Raw genomic sequence first — 23617 nt, forward strand, 5'->3', positions numbered from 1 at the left:
TGTCTTTTGGTGATAAAATGTGTCACTCACTGTTGTGGGAGATGTTTAAAAAAGGCTTTCTAGTCATGTGGTTTACCTCCCTTTATCTGACACAAACCCAGAGGTTACAAGCATGAAAATGTACCACATAGACATGATTGAAGTTGCTGCTGATGGTCTTGTTTGATTATGTGGGCTTTAGAGCCTTCAGTTTGGAGTTCAGTGAGTTTCACAACCGCTTTGAATACTTGGCACAGGAGCTTTAAACATCAATGCATGAGTAATAAGTATAACTTTATAAGACTCAGTAATATTCCACTCTTTTGCATATTGGGTACTTTAACTGTTTGCATGTTCTACTCCTGACCTTTATGTTCTTAGGTTAGTTTTCAAACAAAGGATTTTTTCCATGTTGCATAAGTCAGAGAAATATTTCTTCTCCACCAGACAGGCATTACTCTCTGCTATAGGCTTTTATCTTGCTGCGCTACAGTCTGCAATATTTTCTTTAAAGATATTTTTACCAAATCACAAAAAGGTTTTGTGCATTATTGTTCAGTTGTTAAAAGTGTCACAATTCCTTTACTCCTATCTAATTTATAAAACTAAAATGTGCATTTATGAATAATAACGTGGCATATTGATAGTGCTCGATAAATTGTGTTTTCATGTAGAGGTTACTGTAACACTGAGTGCTGCTGGCAGCTCCTCCCATCTGGCTATAAGAGCCAGCTGGGCAGGTAGTCAGGGTCTAACCTTCAAACAGGCCACTGCAGACTGACTTATGAGGACTCTGTCAGCTTTTTAATCTTAGTAAGTTTTTACATGCAGCTGCTGTTCCACACAGATATGTGAGGACAGTCCCTGCAGATGGTTTCCGGTCTGATCTAACTGGGGATTTGGAGCTTGGACTAAATACTTTTCAATGATGACTTTCGCCATGATGCGGCCCGTGGCGACCCACTTGATCTATTCAGACTTCACCATCACGTCCGAGGATGACGAAAACCGCAGCGAGAGCGACGGCAGCTCGGAGCAGAGTTTCTGTGGCTCCACGGAAAAACGGCGCAGGATTTCGTGTGAACTGGATGGAGACTCTCCGGTGGTGGTGAAGCAGAGGAGCGCAGCTAACGCGAGGGAGAGAGGAAGGACCCAGAGTGTTAATACTGCGTTCACATCCCTCCGGACTCTCATACCCACCGAGCCTGTGGACAGAAAACTCTCGAAAATCGAAACTCTTCGCCTGGCATCCAGCTACATTTCCCATCTGGCCAACGTGCTTCTTCACGGGGATGGCTGCGTGGACGGACAGCCCTGCCACGGCGTGGTTCATGCGCAAGGAGAGAGCGGGGCGCAGCAGCCAAGGACCATCTGCACCTTCTGTTTGAGCAACCAGAGGAAAGGGGTAAATTCTGCTTTGCTGCTTATCTGTATTCAGGTTTAAAGACAATAAGAAAACTACATAAAACATGCTCATTAGCTCCCAGTCAAGAAATATTATTTGTCTAAAGCATGCCTTTAAATTAAAAATGTCCTTAATGTAGCATCTGTTTAACTCTCAGTCGTGTCCACTCAGTGTATGTCCAGGGTTTTGTCTTTGGGCGTGTGCGTAAAAGGCGCTTTTACGCATTGCACATAATCTGGCGCTCACTGTAAATTCTGCACTTAGTCAAACCCAAATGGTAGAATCGTCATGCTGTAGAGCATATAATATTTTAGATGAAACAACATGTGTCTTTTACTTGCATTTGGAAATCAAATTGACCTCAAACGATGAAGAAACAAGGGTCTGATTTTGTAGAGGTTGATCTTTAACTAGATCTTTTCAAACTGATAATTTTTTCTCGCACAATGAAGTTTTTAAATGTGAATATGACTGAGCCATTTATTCTTTTCCAGATAAAAGATGGCAGAGACTGTTTAAAAATGAGAGGTCTGGGTCCACTGAGAATGAGACGCTGACTGAAGACCAGTGGATGATTACAACCTGAAACTCCTCAAAGACTTTCTCAGGGAAGAGTCAGAGCTGGTGTGAGAGAGCACACAAACACATCTACAGATACATGAGCAAGCACACTTGAACATGCTGGATGAAATGATGAAACCAAAGAAGAGACTATTTATACTTGACTTAGAAATTTAAGCATAAGACTTTCAAAGATGCAGTGCATTTTTTTGAAACTTGTGAGTTGTTTTTGTTTTACTTTTTTCTTCTTCAAAAGTTTTAAATAAAATATATTTTGTCAAAATAAATGTGGGCATATTACTGATCTTTCTGGAATATATTCTGTTCTTAAAAAAAGAGAAACACAGTTCATGTTCTGTATTTCTCTGAAGTTCTTAAGTGAATTGAAAATATGCAGCGTAAAACAACCTAAATGCCTTTCTGGAAAGATCCCTCTGACTCTCTTTCACACACACACGTTTCCATTGTTTCCAGCAACGTTGCCAGGACGTTGTTTATGAAGCCTGCAGAGCCACAAAGGTTTCAGGGTTTCTGGTGTCAGTGGCCAGTGAATTTTTTTCCAGCTCTCACGATTGGTGTTTTTTGAAGTCTGTTATCGATTAGTCACGGCAAATAGTAGCCCACACTCGGCTCAGAGCCCCCAACACAGCTGTTGGTATGTCAGAGGGATAAATCACTGCTGTGGGCCCGATGGACAGGGAGGGATGGGGTGAGAGGTCAGAGGTGACATTGAAGCACTAAAGTGAGGTCCTGCGGAAGTGTAATGGTGGCAAACGATGCAGAAATAATGCTGCCGTTTATCTTCAATATAACCGTCCCTCTGTGGTTCTATTTATAGAAATTATAATTTTTCCCTTTTCAATACCAATTACTGTGCTCTCATTTGATCATTGGCTGATTGATATCTGATTGAATACCCTTCTTTAATCAGTGCAATTACAAAATATACTTATTATTATTATTCATTCTTATCAGCTGTGTGAATGTCATGTGACTGCTATCCTCATTGTACGACACGGCTCAGTGCCCTGAAACCTGGAAACAAGCTGTGCTTATGTTAGCTGCAGCTCTGCTCACAGCCTCTGCTGACATCAGACATGAGGGGCTGGTTTTTTAAAATGGAACTACTTTCATGTTTTTAACTGTTTGATGAACTTAAAACTTAAAAGCATATATCTCATGATGTGTGATGGTTGAAAAAAAGAACACCAATTTCTGAAACATTTCTAGCACTGAAAAACAAAACACTTTCCTAAACATTATGTCTCTGTTATTTGCGTTAGTCATACACTTAACTGAAATCAGCTCTTTGTCTTCTTCTGTTCCTGCTCTGTAACAGTCAGGGGCAGCCATGATATATATATTTACTCTGTGGACTGTTTTGGAGAAGAAACAACAAGGCAATTTTTCCAATGCTTACCCCTGATTTTGCCTCTATGGTAGACATTAGTCAATACTATCACTAGTATTGGAATAACGCCAAATTATTACCTTATTGGTGGATGTTTCAAAATATGGTGAATATTAGTTTCCAAGGCTATAAGCAGCCATCATAAAGACATATAATTAAAATGTGTTCTCCTGCCAATAGCTGCAAAAGTTAGTTGATATCCTACAACTGCAGTTTAAAAAAAGTCTAAGTGTTGACTAAAATGTGAATAAAAATAGGTTTTGATGGTTTGTAAATCATTAAAGCCTATATTTAAATAAAAATAGCCCAAGAACAAAATATAAAATATTGGAACTGAAAAAAAAAAGTTTTCTAAAAAATATCTGCCCATTTTAAATTTGATACCAGCAACATGTTTCAGAAAGATTGGACAATGAGCATGTTCACCATATGTGTTGAGCACCTCTTCTTTAAATAACGTTGTCCCATTCTTGCCTTATATTAGATTTCAGCTGGTCAACTCTTCAGATCCTGTTTGTCATATTTTTCTTTTAATGATGCATCAAATACTTCCAGTGGGTGACATGCCACCAGGCAGGCCGGTTTAACACCTGGACACCTACTATGGAGCCATGCTGTTGTAATACGTGCAGAATGTGATTTGGCATTATCTTGATAAATTAAATAAGGTCTTCCATGAAAAAGATATTGTCTGGATGGCAGCATATGTCAGTCAAAAACTTGTATATATTGTTCAGCATTATAGTGCCCTACCAGTTAGGTAGGTGGTCCCTCTCCTCTTTAAAGCTGAGGAGGCATTGTCCATGATTTCCAAAAAGAATGTATGATTTTAATTAATCAGACAACAGGACAGTTTTCCACTTTACCTGTCTGTTTTCAATGAGCTCAGGACCAAAGAGGTTACTCGTGTTTCTGAATCATGTTTATAATTATAAGTTAAGTTGTCTCTAATGTAACATGGTTTCCTGTTTGCATAGTACAATTAAAACCTGTATTTGTGGATGCAGTTACAAATCATGTTCACAGACAATGGGTTTTGGAAATGATTTTGAACCTATGCAGTGATTTCCACTACAGAGTCATGTCTGTTTTTAGTGTAGCACCACCTTAGGGCCCGTATATTAGGGCCATCCAGTATCCCTTATTGGCCATGTTGCTTTTGAACACAGATTTCTCCAGATTCTCAGAAACTTGTAATACTACATACTGTAGATGATGAAATCCCCAAATTCTTTGCAATTTTAGACTGAGGAGCATTATGCTGAACTTGTTGAACAATTTGCTCCCTCAGTCTCTCACAGAGTGTTGCATTACATCACTTTTTCAGTATTTTGTTGTCCTTGTCCCAACTTTTTGAACCATGTTGCTGGAATAAAATTTAAAATGAGAATATATTTTTTATAAAGCAATAAATGTTTCAGTATGAAAATGTGTTATGTTGTCTTTGCACTATTTTTAATTAAATATAGGCTTTCAATGATTTTCAAACCATCAAAATCTGTTTTTACAGCTTTCTTTAAGTTGGTGTTGAACTTTTTTATTAGTTTTGTATTTGTGGAAATGAGAAAATGTTGACTACTCTTACAAAATCATTTGAAACTGCTGAGGAATCAGTCTACTAAGCAAGAAATATCCCAGTCTCTATGGGCCTCTCCTAGTCTCCTCTTCTTCACTCTGAAACACAAAAACACAGATCAGTGATCGGTCTAACAGGCAGACTGAGGCTCAGACAAACAGACAGCTGAGCCCGGGTTCCTGTCTGGCACGGCTCTGAATCAGACTAAAAACTTAAAACTGGAATCAGACACAGGGAGGGTCCCCGGTGGCACAGAGAGGCTGTATGGAAAGTGAATTTTAAGGCCGTTAAAAGTTCTTGCTTGGGGGTCCGAGTTCTCCCCCACCTGCTCCTGTCAGGCTAATTGGAATTTGCTGTGCTAAGTCCTCCGTGCTCGGGGCCCCGGTCTCCTCAAATGGCTCCCCGAGGCTCCCCCCGGCAGGAAGATGTCACGGAGGCACAGGAAGGGAAAACAACGTGCAGCCGACCCTTCTGAGGAACTCTCAGAGCGACGGGCTTTGGGTCAGCGCCAGTCTTGACATCATCCAGCACTGGGACCCAGATGTAGAAATCTCTGGTGGTACTTTTTGGAGCAAGCCAACCAAATTTTGAGGTTTCAACAAACTACTGCAGAAGACTCTTTTTTCCCCCCTCCCAGATGACAGGTAACAAATTGATGGCAGGGATCATCAGAAGAGGAAAGGAAAGGAAGCAGATAAGGTCAGTGCGGATCTGTTTAACATGTCTGACAAGAGCGGATCCACCGGGGGGACCACTGCAGAGTTTTTCCTTTTCTTTGGATCCTCACATATCTGTGTCCCAGAAGACGGTCTGTGCAGGGAGACAGAGATGAAGTGAAGCTAGACAGCACTGCTGCGTCATCCTTTCTGACCTGAGATGGAAAATGACCTCAATACTCTGTGCTCTCATGATTTGTCAGACAGAAACAACAAACATACACAAAATACTGACATAAAATCTCTTCATTAGCTTCTTATACGGTCAATTTTGTTTTATGTTTCAAGAATAAGACCTGAACCCATTCTCTAACTCTGAGTTATTTACCAAAGTTCTACAATCTGACAAATAAAGAAACCATAACACCTTAAAATCTGCAAAGAACATTCATACTGTATCACTGAAAGTTACAAATAAATCAGTTATTACTCTTTCAGCCTCACTATTATATGATTGTTAATTAGAGATTTAACATGATTCATTTTGTTAATCTTGATTAATCACAAAATTTCAACTAATAATAATAATTGTGATTAATCACATTTTTAATCTCATGTTTTGAATTCAATAATTTTCTATTTCAAAACAGTTGTAATTCCATATTATCAATGTAAAGCAGTTCTTGCCAGTGTGTTGATTTGGGACTAAACAAATGAAATAAAACATACTTTATGATCTTGACTTTTAGATTTATTACTCAAACAAACACTGCACTGCTACACCACTGTGGTCTGACACCACGACGTAGACGTAGGAGACAGCTTCAAAGTGCTTATTCTGTGAAATACTGTTTCTTTTTATTATTTTTTAAAAATAACACTGTTACCCATTAAGAAATCTACAGGGGCACATGAATACAATGTGCAGCACATGAATACAATGTGCAGCACATGAATACAATGTGCAGCACATTTCAGTAATGTGCATAATAAATAAAATGACCCCATAGCTCCATTAACTTTGAGTTCTGGTTAAAACTGAGGAACATTAGGTTAACGAAAGAAAACAGGATGAGTCAGTCGTTGTTGTACTAAGACTTACTCTAAGAAACTCACTCAAAGAAAAGACATCCCTCCCCCGAATCACAGAAATGAAAGAGATTTGATTTCATCCTCAGACTTCAAATAAATGCTCTGCTGGTTTTTGTGATGCGGTTGTCTGCTTGCATCTGTCCGATTGGCTGAACCTGTATGCTTAGCTTGAAAGTGATACCTAAAAATCAAAGTAATTTGTTGATAATTTAATTCTGTTGCATTAGTACCAAGTGTGTTTCACTTTTGACTTGGCAACTGAGCCATCTGGGAGTTTTTCAAAGTGAGTGTTACCTTTAAAAGTAAAGTGGTATCATTATTTCCCGTCACAGAAGCAGCAGGAAGACGCTGCAGAAGTTTAACTATGGTATGCTTAAAGGGAAGGAATAGCACATTTAATTAAAAACCTAACATTAATTTCAGACCTAACACGTTAACGCTGGCAGGATAATTGATTTATAGTCAAATACAGTTCAATACCATTAGAAACACCCATGGCATAAAACAACTACTGGGACAACACGAAGCAATTGCTGCATTGGTTTTCCACCCAATAATACTGTGGAGTATGGTGGTGTTAAAGAGCTATTTTTATGCAGATTTGCTCAGAGCAGCACTAAACATTAATTTTTTATTGTGGAGGATATAATCCTAAAATAAACCAGAGAAAATGGCAGCAGCAAACTTGATGATCATTTTCAAACGATATGTTTTCTGTGGATGCCAGATGGCTGCACGGCAGCAATAAAGTTCAAATGTATAATAAAGTTCACTCAAGAGTACTTCTAAAACAATGTTGAGTGTGTAAAATGGATCTCAGAGTTTTATTATCACTTACAGATTGCAGTTTGATGTTCTAGTTTTTACTTTGCAGCCTCATTTTGTGGATTATTGATCTGCAAAACACAACAAAAGAAGGAACAGTCTAACATTAAGAAAGAATGATTCAATGAATCTCACTGTGTAATGTCTCCATGAACACATCTTTCCAGATTAAACACAAATCACTGCTCTGACTGCTGAAACATGTTCCTGTTTTTACCTCCTCTCTAAAAAAAAAAAAAGTAGAGGGGAGAAAAGCCAAAATAGATGATCCAGAAACAGGAAGGATGTAAAGCTTTTTTTCAGCCTCATCTGGGAGCGCCGTCCTGACTCCCAGATGGGTGCTTACCTTCAGCATTTTGTAGTCCTGCCAGAGAGCTCTTGTTAGAAACAAACCTGCACATGGTCGTATTTTAATCGCTCCTGCTCTTACAGGCTGTTTCAGCAAGTTTCAAACACTCTGGCTGGGGAGATGGCCTCTCACTCCACCTGCATGTCAAAGATATTAATGTCTCTGAGTCACTTTGGGGCTCAGGACTCGGATACCTCGCTTCCGATTTTACTGAACATGACCATGTTTTTTTTTTTATTTCACAGGAGGAGGAAGTCTGTCTGCTGAGCTTCTATGGGGGAGAAAAGCCTGTCTGAGAAAGCAGGTTTTGTCTCCTCAAACATACAAGAACAATTGTTTTCATGTGCCAGAGAGTTTGGCACGGCTCACAGACAGAGGGAGGATGATGGAGGGCTGTACAGTAAATAGGATGGGTGGGCGTCGAGGGGGAGCTGGCAGGAGGAAATCCCAGAGAAGAAATTAGGGAACAATACAGATGGAGGTAAAGCGGCTCTGTTCTGCCGCAGGCTCGGACAATCAACCATCAGCAGCCTGCCAAGGCCCAGAGGCAGAGGTGAGAATCCAACAATACACACAAAAAGAGGCTTATGCTTCCTGAAATAAGCAGCGAAACAGGCAGTGAGATGCAGCTCTGCAGCCGCAAATCCTTCACAGAGACCAGCTACTTCAGTGACAGCTGAATTCAATGAACAAACGCTTAATCTAGATCAATACAGGAGAAAAAAAATCCTCTTTTATCTTCTCACTGATCCTGTACATGCAGCCTGTGAATTTAATGATCTAAATGTAAGAGATAAGAATCTACTTGGCAATGTCATCAGTTTTGGTTTGTCAAAAAAAGTGCTGAGCAGCAGTCTCTTTTTAGGTCACACATTCAAGCAAACCAATAGTGAAAGCTCTCACAATGAACACAAAACAACCCAAGTTTTGAACTTTGAATATCCCGTTTGCAGGGGCGGAACAAGGCCAGTTGTGCTAAACAGTAGGGGTTTACCCCGAAATCAGGAAGGTTATCTCCACTAATCACAACTACTTTAACTTTTGATGTAGAAGAATGCAAAAAGTGTTATATTTGTGCATAAAATGTGTTACTTCAAAAGGTAACTCAACATAGTGACAACATTTAAATCTGTTGAACTTAATTCTTAAAGGACTCAAGAAGAAGAAGTTTGTCTAAAGTCTCCATTTAAGGTACCAACAAAAGAAAATATTCCACACTGAAACGTAGAGCAACCTCTTGAAAAGAAGCAGCAATCTACGGCCGCGAGAATTGAAGCCAATGAGGAAGTGTTAAAAACTGCAGTTCCTCGAGTGGCCACTTGAGGCTGGCTCCAGAAGTTGGAAACCACATACACACCAATTCCAAAAAGCCGATCCTTACAGCAGAAATAAACATGTTTACAGGCTTGTGCAAAAAAATTTGTTTAGCCTGAAAAGCTTATTTCTTGATCTGCACACACGGCAGTTAGAAAATAATAAGATTACAAGTTTTCAATTATGAGAGGCACAGATGACTTGACTGACAGGCAGGAACACTGTAGCTATTGGCGAAGAGGCTCAAAGCCCGCCTCTTTACCTCACACTAGGTCAACATTAGTTAGGTTGAGCTCAGAATTTCCAATATGGCACCTGCCATCGAAGGGCTTCAAAACAGCGCTTCAGAAACAGACGGGTGACGTCTCAGATACTACGTACATTTATTATACAGTCTATGTTTGAAACTCATCTAACATTGTGGGTTTGAATATTGATGCTGACAAGGCAAATAGCTAATGGTCAGAGGTATGGAGCTCTAAATATGAGATTGCAACAATTTCTTCTTCATCTTCAGAGTCTTCCTCTCCCTCTTCTGTATCCTCTTCCTCTTCCAGCTCGCTGCTGTCACCCTCCTCCTCTTCACTGCCTTCTTCAGCATCACTGCCATCCTCCTTTTCGATAACAGTTCTTTATTCATCTTTTAATTTCTTAAATCTCACGTACAATAAACTCTCATATCTTTTCCTTTACCTCTTTTTTTTTATTTCACTCAGTTTTATTAAAACTATACTTGTGTTCAGTTTCGTATTCAAGCACTTCACTGCCTCATTGTGTTTTTATAGTGTTTATGTTTAATGTTTTAATGCTTCCTTACTGCAGAATTAATGACCTCTTTGAGGGAAAATAAATGAGTGTGTTGTTATAAGGTTTTAATTTTGTTTTACGTTTCAGTTTAAAGTAACTACTTTTTAAAAAAGACCTCAGGGGATTTTCCTCCTGACAACATGACTATCTTTGAGCCTCTCCAGCTCTGATACACTGGTACTGTTACAGCCCATCAAAGAGCCATATATCTGTCACACCCCTGTAAACATACACAGTCTTCATGGGAAAGTCTTGGCGTACAGGACCTGTGGGAGAGCCGGCGGAACCATTGGGACGTTTCATTTCAGCACACAGAGCAAACAGTCAGAGGATTTCCTCAATCAGAGGCGAGAGAGTGTGCAGTGAACAACCTCGCTGACAGAAACATGGAGACCTGCACTAGCAGCTGGGCGTGCTAACAACCTCAGGGATTTAGTGTGGCGTGCAACACCCTTACATAGAGCCAGAATCAAACATGTACACGCATACATCACACGTGCATTCACTCACTGTTACATCCACTATTACACCCTTTGGAGAATCACAACTTTGATGACAGGCTTCAGCAGCTTTTGTCACAAATGTTTCCTCATAGCACATAGTTTGTCTCACTGTAACACTCCCATGTGCTTGATTAAGATGTTACACTACATTTAAAATCAGAACATCTGCAGAGGCCAACGTGTGAGAACTATTTGAAAAATGTGGAGTGTCATTCTTTTTTTAAAGTTTTGCTGAGATTTTACCCTCTGTCATAAATCTAAACCCGCTCACAGCTGCAGTTCCTGTCGCCCAATCGGAAGAGGCCAAAAAAAAGGAACTCATTTCCACTCATGTTTTGTTTTGTTTGGTTGTAACATCAGTAGATTTCTTCTTCGTCCCTGTGTTGACCGTGCCAGCTGCTGCTGAATGAGGCATTGTTTAATGCAGATGGGGGAATCCAAAGACCTCACTCTTCCCTTTTCCATAAAGCTACTCTGCTATTAATAACATATATCAACCCCCTTTGTCAACAAGAGCGACACATACAAATAATATGCTTGAAGGGAGACAATGGGGAGTTCCCTGAGATGAAAACAACAGGATGAGCTCGCCTCATAAGAGTGTGTGTGTGAGTGTGTGTTTGTGTGATTGATGTGACCCTTCCAGTCCGACGTCTCACTGAAGTAAAATCTGTTTTAGAAAATCAGAGACATTTGTAAACCTGCTGCACCAAAATTTGTCAGAACAGGTTTCCGTCTCTCTCATGGGCAATGATATATATTTTTTTCAAATAAACAATACTGATCAACAGTCACACAGGTCCGTTCTGCACAACGTTTCTGCCTGCTGAAAGAAAGATTTTTCTTGCCTCTCTTGCCAAATGTTGCCAATAGTGTGCTGATTAATGATGGGATGATGGGTCTCTTTGAATCATGTAACACACAGTACAAATTAGGAAACCTTATCTCTTCCTAAAGAGACCAAAGAGAACTTTTTTATCAGGCTATTTGATCAAAAATGTATTCAGATTTTTTTCCCTCTAATAATGTCTCTTTGACATGTATACTATAAACATGTTTACTCCAGACTTTGCATGACTCATATGTTTCATATAAAGAAGGCCCGCTCTGTGGTTGGCCTAGAACTGGACAGTCTGGAGTCAGTGACTGAGAAGAGGTTGATGGACAAACTGCGAGCCATCCTGGACAACCCCTCTCACCCTCTCCATGATGAGCTGTGGCTGATGGGGAGCTCGTTCAGTCATCCCATCATCCCACCATGGAGCAAGACTGAATGCTTCAGGCGCTCCTTTGTGGCCACCGCCATCAGACTGTTAAACAGTAACAAAGGCCACAGACTGCACCATGCTGACCACTGCCTTTAATTACTTCTATTTAATCTAAATTCCATTTATAACATTGCATATATCTAAATGTATTCTAGCTTTATTTATCTATTTTTATTTTTACTTATTTTATTTTATTTTATTTTATTTTTACTTATTTTTACTTATTGAAACTTCTTTCTTGATTGTACTTATGTCTGGGTTGCTGTAACAACTGAACCCCCCCCCCTCCCTCTAGTTTCATATCAAACGAAACTAAAGGACTCAACCGCCACAGTATCACCACCTAATAACACAGTAATGTGCACTGCTTTCCACGACCACATGGTGGCTGAAGTCCTCAGGAACTGTAAACCCCCCTCAGCTGTCAATCTGCCCCTTTACAGGAAACTTTCTACTTTCCAGTGAAGTAGAAGACTCATAAACACCTTCACTTCAAGCTCACTCAGAAGACGCAGGAAGTGTAGAGGATGTTTCATATGGTGCTCTTCATTAAGGTGAGTTAAACCTGTTTTTGCATCACTGCAGAAAAACAGACATTCAGTTCATTGCTGGTGTTTCCTCTGATGAGAAGTCTGTGCTCTCTGAACACTGCTGTAATGATCTCAGGTGCTGTTGGTGCATTACACAACCCAGAGTCAGATAGAGATTCATGCGAGGTGCAGAGACAATGTGACACTGAAATGCCCAGGTTTGGAAAGCATGACGTTCCTCTCAGTGGCCTGGTATAAGGTTTGTGACACGTTTCAGCTTCCCATCTATCTGAAGAGTTACAGACAGATGATTTATTGTGTTATCTTTATCTTCTTTTTATTTAAACAGTAAATCAAGTCTTTTTGGTCCTCTCTTTGAACAGGTTGATGGAGGGAAGCCCAAAGGCATTCTTAGGAACATTAAAGGTGATATTACAAAGTATGACAGCAACTTCACTCGCCACTTCGGTTTTGGAGAGGGACATGGTCTTTTCATAGGCGGTGTCACGCCTAATGATTCAGTTGTCTACGAGTGTGAAATTGGTGCAGATCTGGGGCAAAAGAATCAGTATCCCAGAGTTAAACTGATAGTTGGTGGTAAGTTTGAATTTCATTTCCAGTGTGGTTTGTTGAATTTATGACTCATTTAGAGCATCTGAACTAAAGTAGATCATAGTCTGTATAATACATAGACTTAGTCTCAGTGATATAACACATTAGTTTCTGAAGCAGGGTTTTGAAATGTATCGTTGGCGGTTGCCTTTTTGGAAATGTTGACTCAACCTAATTTCGGTCAAGTGGTAGAGTCAAGCAGCAACCTCCGGTCTAAAAATATGAGTCCAATGCAGAAGTGTTAAAGGCTGCAGTTCATCGAGGATCCGCTTGAGGCTGGCTCCGGAAGTACCGGAAGTCACATAAACATTAATGGGAAAAAGACGATCTTTACAGCAGAAATAAACATGTTTACAGCCTGGTACAAAAGACGAGTGTAGTCTGGATAGCTCATTTCATGATGTGCTTTCACTACGAGGGGGGTGAATATTTTTCCAACGCGGCATGTTCGAAGATATTGAGATTACTAGTCTTCTAATGAGAGGCACAGCTGACTGCAGGAACTCTGCAGCTGTTGGCTAGGAGGCTCAAACTCCACCTCTTTATGTCACACTGGCTCGACAGAAGCAATATGGCTGCCGCCGGTCTCTAAACAGCTCTTCAGAAACAGATGGGTGACGTCACGGATACTACATCCATATTCTATACAGTCTATGGGTAGAGTTGAGGCGCCAGTCTAAGCCACGCACTTAGCGAGCTATTTAGACAAAAAAATGTTTTATGACCCAGACTGTAAACATGTTTATTTTTGCTGTACAGATCATCTTTTTGGATGGGTGCAATGTATTTATTGATGTTTCTGCAGCCAGCCTTTTGAATTGCGCTTTTCTTGATACTCAAAGTGGCTTTACAGAAAAATTATAATAAAAATAAAATACAAAATAAAGCAGATGAATAAAACAGAACAAGGACAGAGGTGAGGCTGGAGTAGAGGTTATGTGTTGTATGCTTTTATGAACAGGAAGGTCTTGAGGTGGTTTTTAAATGATTGGAGTGAGTCAGAGTTGCAGATGTGTGGAGGGAGAGAGTTCCAGAGAGTTGGGGCAGCAATGGCAAAGGCTCTGTCCCCCCCAAGGTGCGGTGCTTGGTCTTGGCGATAGGAGACAGGAGATTGGCATCTGATGATGAAGTAGACAAACATCCAAAAAGTGTAGAAACATTGTTTAAATGTTGTGCATTCCAATGCAGTGGTTACACATTTAACCCTCCTGTTGTGTTAATTTCTCTGGAACAGCAATAATGTTCCTGGGTCAATCTGACCCGGGGAATATTCAATTGTCCAAAAGTGTCAGAACCCCAAAAAATCTCAATACACATTTGTTTTAATCTAATTTTTCTCTATTACTAACCATTTAAATCAAAATATGGTCCATTGGTGTTCTTTAATCCTCACAGATCATGGTTCAATGAGGATAACTCACTCGTTTTTCATAAAAACAGTTTTACAAATAGTTTTACATGACTTCGATTTTTGTTGATTTTATTCTACATTTTGAATTTTTTTATTTCTATGAAGTGATGTTGATAAATTAACACGACACCTCTTCTGTCACATGCTGCCCATATTTTTATTCTGCATTTAGCAGGTTTGGAAGGCATATTGCCTAAAATAGACTTTAAAAAGGGTCAATTTGACCCGCAACATAACAGGGGGGTTAATACTGCTACAAGCTCAACAAGTTCCTTCATTTCAGAGAATTCAAGGTGAGCAGGATGTGGGTTAAAAAAGCAAACCCTGCATTCTACTTACTCTCAATATGAGATTATATTTAAACATTCCAGATCACAGATTATGAAGAATTGCATATAGATACTAATCACGATGCATCTTGATCTTTGCTGAAATATTCCAATACGATAGGAACAAATGATTGAATACGAACATGACAGATCTAAAATGTGTTTAATTTTTGTCATAGCATTAAAAAAATTCACTGAACGTTACCTTTGAACTGATGTAGTTCAAACTTTGGCAACAGTTTCAGAGAGAGAAGGTCAAAATAAAAGTGTTTCATTCATTGGACAAAAAGCCCCATGACCCAAATTTGACAACTTTAACCTCATTTCTGCTCCATTGGTCACAGGACATTCATAGCCACATCGCACGACAGGAAACTCAGTTAAAGTTCACCAATTACCTCAAATACACACTTTCCTTTGTACTGAGCCACTAATATAGTTCTACGTATTTATAGTCTATTATCTATTTTACATACAATGAGCTCCAATCAATAACTTAATTATAGTATTTCAGTTCGAATCATGTCAGTGTAGACGCTTTGTGAGATTTTTGTGTAACTTTTCAGAGAGATGTCAACAAAAGATCTCTACCACCCTGAGTGACATGATCTCATGCACATGTACACACTGATGACTCTCATTTTTCTGTCTGTTATTTGGTCCAAACACAGAGTGTACGACTCAGGCTGAACTTACAACAACAACAACAACAACAACAACAACAAACAACACACTGAACTTGACTCAAACGCCCTGCCATGGATGTGTGGAGGAACTGCCCGTCAAGTGGAGTGTCACAGGCTTTGTGTTGGTGGGACTCACTAAAATCATCCTGGCTGTCATCAGCATTTCGGTAAATAGACTTGAATCTGTCAGCAGGCATGGTGAGGTTCATTGGTTTATGAAGCACATGACACAAGTGCTTTAGAGACTAATGATTCAAAAATAATATTAAATCTAAATGGAGAATAAGGTGGAGGATTTTATCAAAATACAGTGTATCAGGTGTTTAGAGGTGTATCTGGGAAGTGTTGGTGTCAGTCATTGATGTGATTTCATTACAAAGTAAAGTCCAGATTTTAGTTTTGGACTGTGCTTTGCTACTCTATTATACTGAGCTGTAGGTGAGATAAACATAAACGACTTCAAAGCAGGGACATACATCAAGTCCATTAGGTTATAAACCAATAAAAACATGTCCATGATATTATAAATTGCTATTTAAGTGACGTATAATATCATAGACATGTAAATCATTAAGGTTATTGAACTATATGTAACTTCGGACTAACTTATGGAGTCATTTTGAACTTAAAGTTGGTCTTAATCTCTGCTCAGTGATATTTTCCACGTGAAAATTAAATTGGTGAGTTTTCGTTCATTTCCGATAACAAAAAACACCTTGTTGAGATTGTGGGAAATTTTGTGGTTTGGGTTCTCATGACTAAGATCTGCATCGGGTAAGGGCAGCTTCTTCAGAATGGGAACTCATTGAACATGTGGTTAAAGTCAGGGAACATATATAATTTAAACAACCAGTGTTGATGATTGGGGGATCAATTTGCTGTGATGTTAGACTTAATGAAGGATTCAATCTTTTAAAAGTTTACAAGCTTCTTCCTAAATGTTTACAATTACAAACAGCTGTTGAAATGAAATGCAATGGTCTCATTAGTTATGGTCATAACTTCAGAGGAACTATATAATGATGTGTAAAATAGCAAAACTAAGAACACGAACAACAACAAGCTTAACAAACCACTCAGCCCAATACAAAGCATGATGGGAAACAAGGCATGTTGGACAATCACTACAGTAAGATCACTTGAGAATAATAATTGTTGTGTTTTTGTCATTAGAATGAACACTGTAGTCTGTCATATTACACATCCATGTTTCAACAGAAGCCCAGAGTAGTCAAACTTAATCCTGGCTCCATTGTGGAATTCTGTGTTTAATCACCAGCTAACAAAGATTCTACCACAACACTTTTCAGCAAACTTGTAAATTATTTTTGTATACTATTAAAGTTATTTCTTAGGTAAAGGTGAAAACATATTCACTGTATTGATTTTCATGTTTTATTACAGGAAAGAAAATATTCCATTTGTGCAGAGTGCTGCAGTTTAGGGATTCAAATATGGTGGAAGAAAAGGTGTACTACTATCTCAGCACAATTGAGTTTTGTTTGGACAATAAATCTGCTTCAGTTACATGGAAATTTTAAAATATCTAATGACTGATGTACGTCGACAACAATGGCGATTGAGCAGCAATGGCTAAAACAATTTCCATCAGGAGAACAGGCAGAATAATAGAAATCATGCATGCTCAAAAAACAAAAGCAACAATAGAAACGCCCTGCAGAGTCCAAGACGAATGTTCAAAGCCCAGCCCACACATACATACAGACAGTCAGTCACAACATTTTTAGATATGCCTGGTATGTTATTGAAGCGATTTAATTTGGTTGGCATTACATTCCTCAATCTAACTCCCTGCTCCTTAAAGAAACATACACATGTATTGCATCCCTTGCTCCCTTGGTCAACTAAAAATGTACATTATCATTTCGACAGATGCTGCTGACTTTGATGATGTTAGATATTTAAATCACCAGGAAGTGATTTTTTTCCTTCTAAAGTTTACACATGTTATTAAAATGCCCTATTCTTCAGCATGAGTGTGAAACTCTGCTGTGCTCATGGCAGGTCTTGTTGTTCGTGAGGTTTCAAAAGTATCAAAACCTGTATTCTGTGGGTGTCTCTGTGTGGGGATTTGACATAGCTTCCACTGAGTGTTGCTTAGCTGTGCTTGCAGACAAACTGTAGGCGATAAATCTCAAAGGCACCGTTTCCTCTAGAGTGGGTATTATTTTTTATGTTTCATGCAAAGTGGGTGGGCTTGTTTCCTGTTGATTTTTTCACAAAAGTTAAGTAACAGTTCTCTTTTTCTGTTCTGTTTTGTTCAGGTAATCCGGGCTTCTCAAACATGGTCATCAAGACGACAGCAGCAACAATGGTGAAGCTGACTATCGGACCTTCACTGAATGGACAATGAAATCCTCTAAACCAGCTATCGCAATAGATTTTATTTTCTTATTTATTGCATTGTAATTATTTTTAAAATTTAAATTATTTCAAGTGTATAGGCTTTCATTTCTTAAGTTGCGTGTCACTGTGCTGAACCATAACATATGCATGAAAAGGGTTTGCTTGTTTAGTCACAATATCTGAAAACAGGAACAAGTCTGAGAGGATGTATGACTTCTTCAGAGGAACAAAAAACCCATCTTACACACATGCAGATCAACCCCCACACACACTATTACAAGTTTGCATCTGAGGTAATTGAATTGCAGTAAGTTATATCTCTACACAAATATGTTCGTTCACATTGCACTGGGGGGTTGAGGCCATAGACTGTATAAATAATGGACGTAGTACCTGTGACGTCACCCATCTGTTCCTGAGCGCCGTTTTGAAGCCAATTGTTGGCAGGAGTCAAACCAAACTTAGTGTGAGGAAAAGAGGCGGGGTTTGAGGCTACTAGCCAAAAGCTCTGTGTTCCCATCTATCAGTCAAGTCAGTCATATCCTTAAATGGGCAAAACTCGTAATCTTTACATCTTCTGAACTGGCGCGTTAGAAAAAGATTCACCCCCCGTACAGCGTGTGCCGATAGAGAGATTAGCTAAGTAGAGCCAAGCCGTTTTTTAAACCAGGCTGTAAACATGTTTATTAATTCTGCAAAGAAGAATTGATGTGTATGTGGTTTCTGGTGTTTCTGCAGCCAGCCAACATGCTTGATGAATTGCAATTTATAACACTTCTGCATAGGCTTCATATTTTGAGACCGGAGGTTGCCGCTTGGTTGAGACACTTCTGACATTAACTCTCAGCCTTAACAACACAAATCATTGCAGCTTATTTAAAGTTCTGTGAAAGAAAAAAAAATGGGGTAGTCAAAGTGACGTCACTAAGACTTTCTAAAGTTTCTAAAGAGACGTTTTCTCCAAGCCCAGCAATGGAGTCCGCCATGATGGAAATGCTGACTCAACCTAACCATGAACAGGGGCCTGTCTAAACAACTATTATCAGAGTATCATACAGCTGTTATATTCATGTGTAAAAGTGTTTAGCTTTAAAAAGAAACACAGCAGAGTGGCAACACAGAAATGTTCTTAGATTAATTCTTTAAAGCTATAATAAAAATGTTTGTCTAAAGGTGAAGATTGAAAGTATTTATGAAAGAAAATGTGCTACTGTTAAATACAAGGTATGCTACTACCAGTCTGTTGCGACTGAGCCCAAATAGCTGATTTTGACAGAAGTGCCTCCTCTAACAAAGCCAATCATAGTTCAGGTTTTTGAGGATCACATGGGGTTGCCAATCAGATAAAAAGGGGGCCAGGGCAATTTCTGGCTGCCCCTCTGGACACGTCCCTGGCCTCCTTGCAGATGTCTGCAATGCATCTACCTGTGATTCGACTGACCACGACCCTAATCATGCTAACTTATGAATGAATGTGAACTGTACCATGAGCAAAATGTATAAATAATCAAAAAGGTGACAAAGAAATGACTCATGTAGACCAACAGATGTATTTCTGCTTTAAAAAGTGGGTGCTTTGATGTGGCTTGATGGGCGTTGCCTTGGCTTTGCAGCCAGCCTCTGTGAACACCTGAAGAAATGCATTTTTTTCCCTTCCACGCATTTTCTTCATTTTTTAACATCTACATTTATTGCTCAGATTTGTGCCATTGATTGTATATTAATGCAAACACTGGGCCTCCATGCTCCTCTCATTGTGATATGTGAAGCCATCAATCCGCCTTGAAGGGTGCTGACATTTCGCGCTAGTGTAGCCAAGTCATGCATCGATCTGATTTGGCTGGTCAAGTTGCAGGATTGATGTTACACACCCTCTGATAATCAAAACACACATTAAACGTACCAATAAAACTCAGAATTTCTCAGGAAGGGACCGTCCACATCAGAACAGGTTCTTGTGTGGGTTTGAATCAGACACTCATGGCTGTTATGTTTTCTCTCACAGTTTCTCCTCTACTCTGCTAATCCAGTAAAGAATGCTTCAGGAGACGCATTACACAACAGAGCTGTAAATCAATAATTTTTTTAAACATGTAATAACTAATTAAAACTAAGCTGCACAGAAAGTGGAACACTTTAAAATAACTTAGCATGATAAAAATAACTATAATAACAGAAACTATGTTTGAAAAAACATGTTATTACCAAGTGTTTTAATTTTATAGTTAGACCCATGTTCCATCTGTTAACATTGAGGAGGCGGGGTTTATGACCTATACTGTAGCCCAGCTCTGAATGATTTGGCTTTGCAGTTGGTGAACATTTGACAACCATCCTAATATACAGTCAATGGTTTATGCGGATTTGGGCGCCCCCTGTGGACAATAATACCCCCCATCTCTTTGCGGTTTTCCTCCTGTGCATGAGTCAGATTAGCTTTTTTTTTTAAATCATTGTATCATCGGCTAGGTATAGCTCACTGAGTCATTGGAAACCCACTGTGTCAGTGGTTTCAGGCATTAAAAGTAACATGGCCGATATATAAATAATGAGTCTTTATGCTGAGGGTCGTCATAAAGAGGAATCAGTATTCATTTTAGTCTGTTTCATAATCAGCTAAAAACTCCTCACAGGGGCTTTAAAACTATATGGCTGTTTTTATTGTGCTGTTGAATAATGCCAAATTTGGAATTTGCTCTCACTTTCATGAATAATTTTCTGGAACTGTGTATCTGATTATGTGGTTTTTATAAACCATATGGCACACTTTTACTTCCTGTCTTAAAGCAAAGCTGTAATCTAAGAACAGTGACACACATAAATATAACTTTAGATCTTTATCAGATATCATTTGCAGCTACGATAGCATTCAAATATCTCAACACTTAAAGGTGTCTGAGATGTTGTTTGATGTATGAGTGTGCTTCAGTCTCGGATGTGAAGTGAAAGTGCAGCCGGGCATGCTGAGACTGTAGAGTGTTCACACTCTACACTCTACTGTTTATGGATGTGAAGAGAAGCTGCAGCTTTCATCTTGTGGTAAAACTCAGCGATCATCACAGAGGAAGGAACACACTGCTGAGCTCTCCTTCTGGTTTATAGAGTAAGAATAATACAGGAAACACATTAACTTGATCTCTGCCTGTAGAAACATGGGTATGAGATCAGTCAGAGAGAAGAGTCTCACTTAGGGCTGCTCAAAATGTGCTCAGATCACCATCTACTGGCACAAACTCACACTACAACAACCAAAACTACTGAAATGTTACAAAAATGTCACACCAACTTCAGTCATTTTGATAAAAGTCATAATGATTGATGGCACAGCCTTTCTTGAGTAAAGATTATTTCTCAGCTGCTTGAACATATTTAGAGCTCTGATTGGCTGGACCTCACACATGCTGCTGGCCAATCACAGTGCTTGTTGCAGGTCTGAAATGTGAGACACTTTGTATTTGCTGTACATAGAATGGACAGAAAAACAGACATCCCTAGTTTTACAGCTCCACCTGGTGACTAGCTGCTGTATAGGCTTTCAAGTCCACCTCCTCCATTATAGCAGACAGAACTTGGGTCAACTATAAAATGAAAATACATCCCAAATGATTTATTTTTAAAACATATATATCCGGTTATTATAATTAATTGTATCATGCTGGTTTATGTGTAAGTGTAAGTGTAAGTGTTCATGTACATGAGAATCTTACAAAATGATTCTAGCAATACATGTCCCTTTCAGTTCCACCACTGGAGCTGAATTTTAAATTATGACAAAAAGAAACATTACATCTTGCAACAGTGAGATGATGTTGTGTGTGTTTCGAATAAAGTTGCTTCAAAGAACCCCAATGCTCCTCAGCAAACATTTCAACAAAGTAGAAACAAATAGCTCCAAAATTCACAAAGTTCTAAATATTCTCACTTCTAAAGGATTACTGTATATAAACAACAGAGACAGAATGTATAAACTGCTGATTATTAATTTCAAGATTTTTCACAGTCCTGCTGAAGCTGCAGACCAGTGAAGACATTTTGACAAAGTGAGTCTGAATAATTGCAGCCAGGATGAACCTCTTTTCTGAGGCTGAACCAACATTTGTTTAGTTCTTGTCATACAGCATCAGGTAGATCAGATGATGAGGGCACCTGAGTGTCAAGGAAAGCTGAGTCACTGAAAAAATACTGCAGGTCTGTTAGCGTCTGTGTAAACTCTCTGTGAGTGGCCTCCTCAGAAATCTGCCTTCACCTTATTTTAAGACCTTCAAACAGGAGTCATACTTCTTTTGGATTGTCCTTTTCAAAGTCACACTTCCAATTTGAGAAACCCATCACTAGTTCAAAGTATACAGTCTTTATGTTGATGTAAATTTTTTCAGTGAAAGTACAGGTGGGTAAATGCATGGTGAAAGGGGTCAAATTGATTAAGGAAGCCACATTAAAGCACTCAAACAGTGGTGAACAGGTAGCCTAGTAAACCTAACTGTCTCACGTTTTTTAGTTCATGGAAGTACTTTATGATGATTGCTCCTTAAACAATGTAAGCAAGCTTAAAACTGAGAAAGAGGCATGGTCAACATTACCCACCGTGTTAGCATCATCATTTGTGAGCATGCCAGCATGCTAATATTAGCAGCAGTGTTCCTGCAGCTTCAAAGAGCTGTTAGCGTGGCTGTAAACTTTAGTCTTCTCATGTGACCATGAGTTAATATTTAATTTCATTGAGTCAGCCATTGAATAATGTTTAATTTGTCGGTTGTGCAATGTTGTCATTTCTCAGGTTTTACTACCATTCTTGACAGACCGGGTTACATTTTAAAACAAAATTAAGCTTTAATGGACATTAGTCCTGCAGACTGTTGAGAAAACATATGTTTATTTTAAATGGGAATATGAGGCTTGTGCTAAAACTCTTTCAGTCTTAGAGGTTCTGTTTAAGGGTTAAGCTAAACTTTGGTTTTACACCCACTAAAAAAAACAAAAGGACCCAAAAACGTAGTTGTGCAGCAAGCAGCCTGTTAGCATGCATGAGCTGTGCAGAGGTCATTTCCACTTCTCTGCCTTTAAGATGCTTCAGTCCTCCATGTGCAAGAGGCCTACTGCTGGGAAACCTGACAGCAGGCCGACTGTCCCTCTTAACTATTTGACACCACCCTACGAGGAGTTAAACTGTATCAGGGCGTGTAGTTAATCTTCTCTGAACTCAGCTAGAGGCTTCAAAGTGTTCCCTGCCCGCCTCCCCTCAGCCCAGTCTGGAGCAGCAACACTTCACAGTGAGGATGAATGTATCAGCTGTGTCCAAGAAGCTGTGGTGTGCCCACAAACAGCTGGTCATCTTGCTCACTCCACTCCTGTTCCTGCCTTTACTTTTTACTCTGCCAGAAAAGGTGAGTCATTTTACATCAGAGGATTTCAGGTGTGTCTTTTCTGGCATTTTGCATTCGTTATCAATGAATCAATATATTCACCATAATAAAAAGGGGCAGACTGTTTAGAATCCAAATCACTCTCAGTTGGTAAGATAGCACTAAGTCAAAAAAATAGGATGCCAAGTTAAAATTCAAGAAACCATATTTGAATGTTGGCTGTTTGATAACATTGTACAGAATCAATAAGTAACTTTGATAAGAGCTAAAACAAAAGGCTGTTAACATAAATGCACCACTTACTGTTCAATCAATCGATTCTGAACTACAGTTGATTCAGTCATCATTACAGTAGACGGCAAACATTGATTTTAAAACATACTTTACTCCTGTAAAAAACTTGTTAGAAGCAGCTTTAGGTAACATGAAGAAATGTTCATGCCAAACTTATTCTTTATGATGGATTTTGTTTAATTCATGTATTTCATGCACAATCAGCAGTGGTGGATTTAGGCTGTCTGAGGAGCAGGGGCAAAAAGTAAAGAAGGCACCAGCAGGGTGTGGTGGGGGATG

General features: G+C 39.2%; 1 protein-coding gene across 1 annotated transcript; it reads left to right on the top strand.

Annotated features, from left to right (window-relative positions):
• Positions 1 to 607: 607 nt before the first annotated feature.
• On the top strand, positions 608 to 2142 carry tcf15 (transcription factor 15). Its single transcript, XM_034696351.1, has 2 exons — positions 608 to 1384; positions 1879 to 2142. The coding sequence occupies exons 1-2, from the start codon at positions 905 to 907 to the stop codon at positions 1939 to 1941; spliced, it is 543 nt and encodes a 180-aa protein (XP_034552242.1). The 5' UTR covers positions 608 to 904; the 3' UTR covers positions 1942 to 2142.
• The last annotated feature ends 21475 nt before the right edge of the window (positions 2143 to 23617 follow it).

This window comes from Notolabrus celidotus, chromosome 11, assembly GCF_009762535.1.
Source record: "Notolabrus celidotus isolate fNotCel1 chromosome 11, fNotCel1.pri, whole genome shotgun sequence".
NCBI lineage: Eukaryota > Metazoa > Chordata > Actinopteri > Labriformes > Labridae > Notolabrus > Notolabrus celidotus.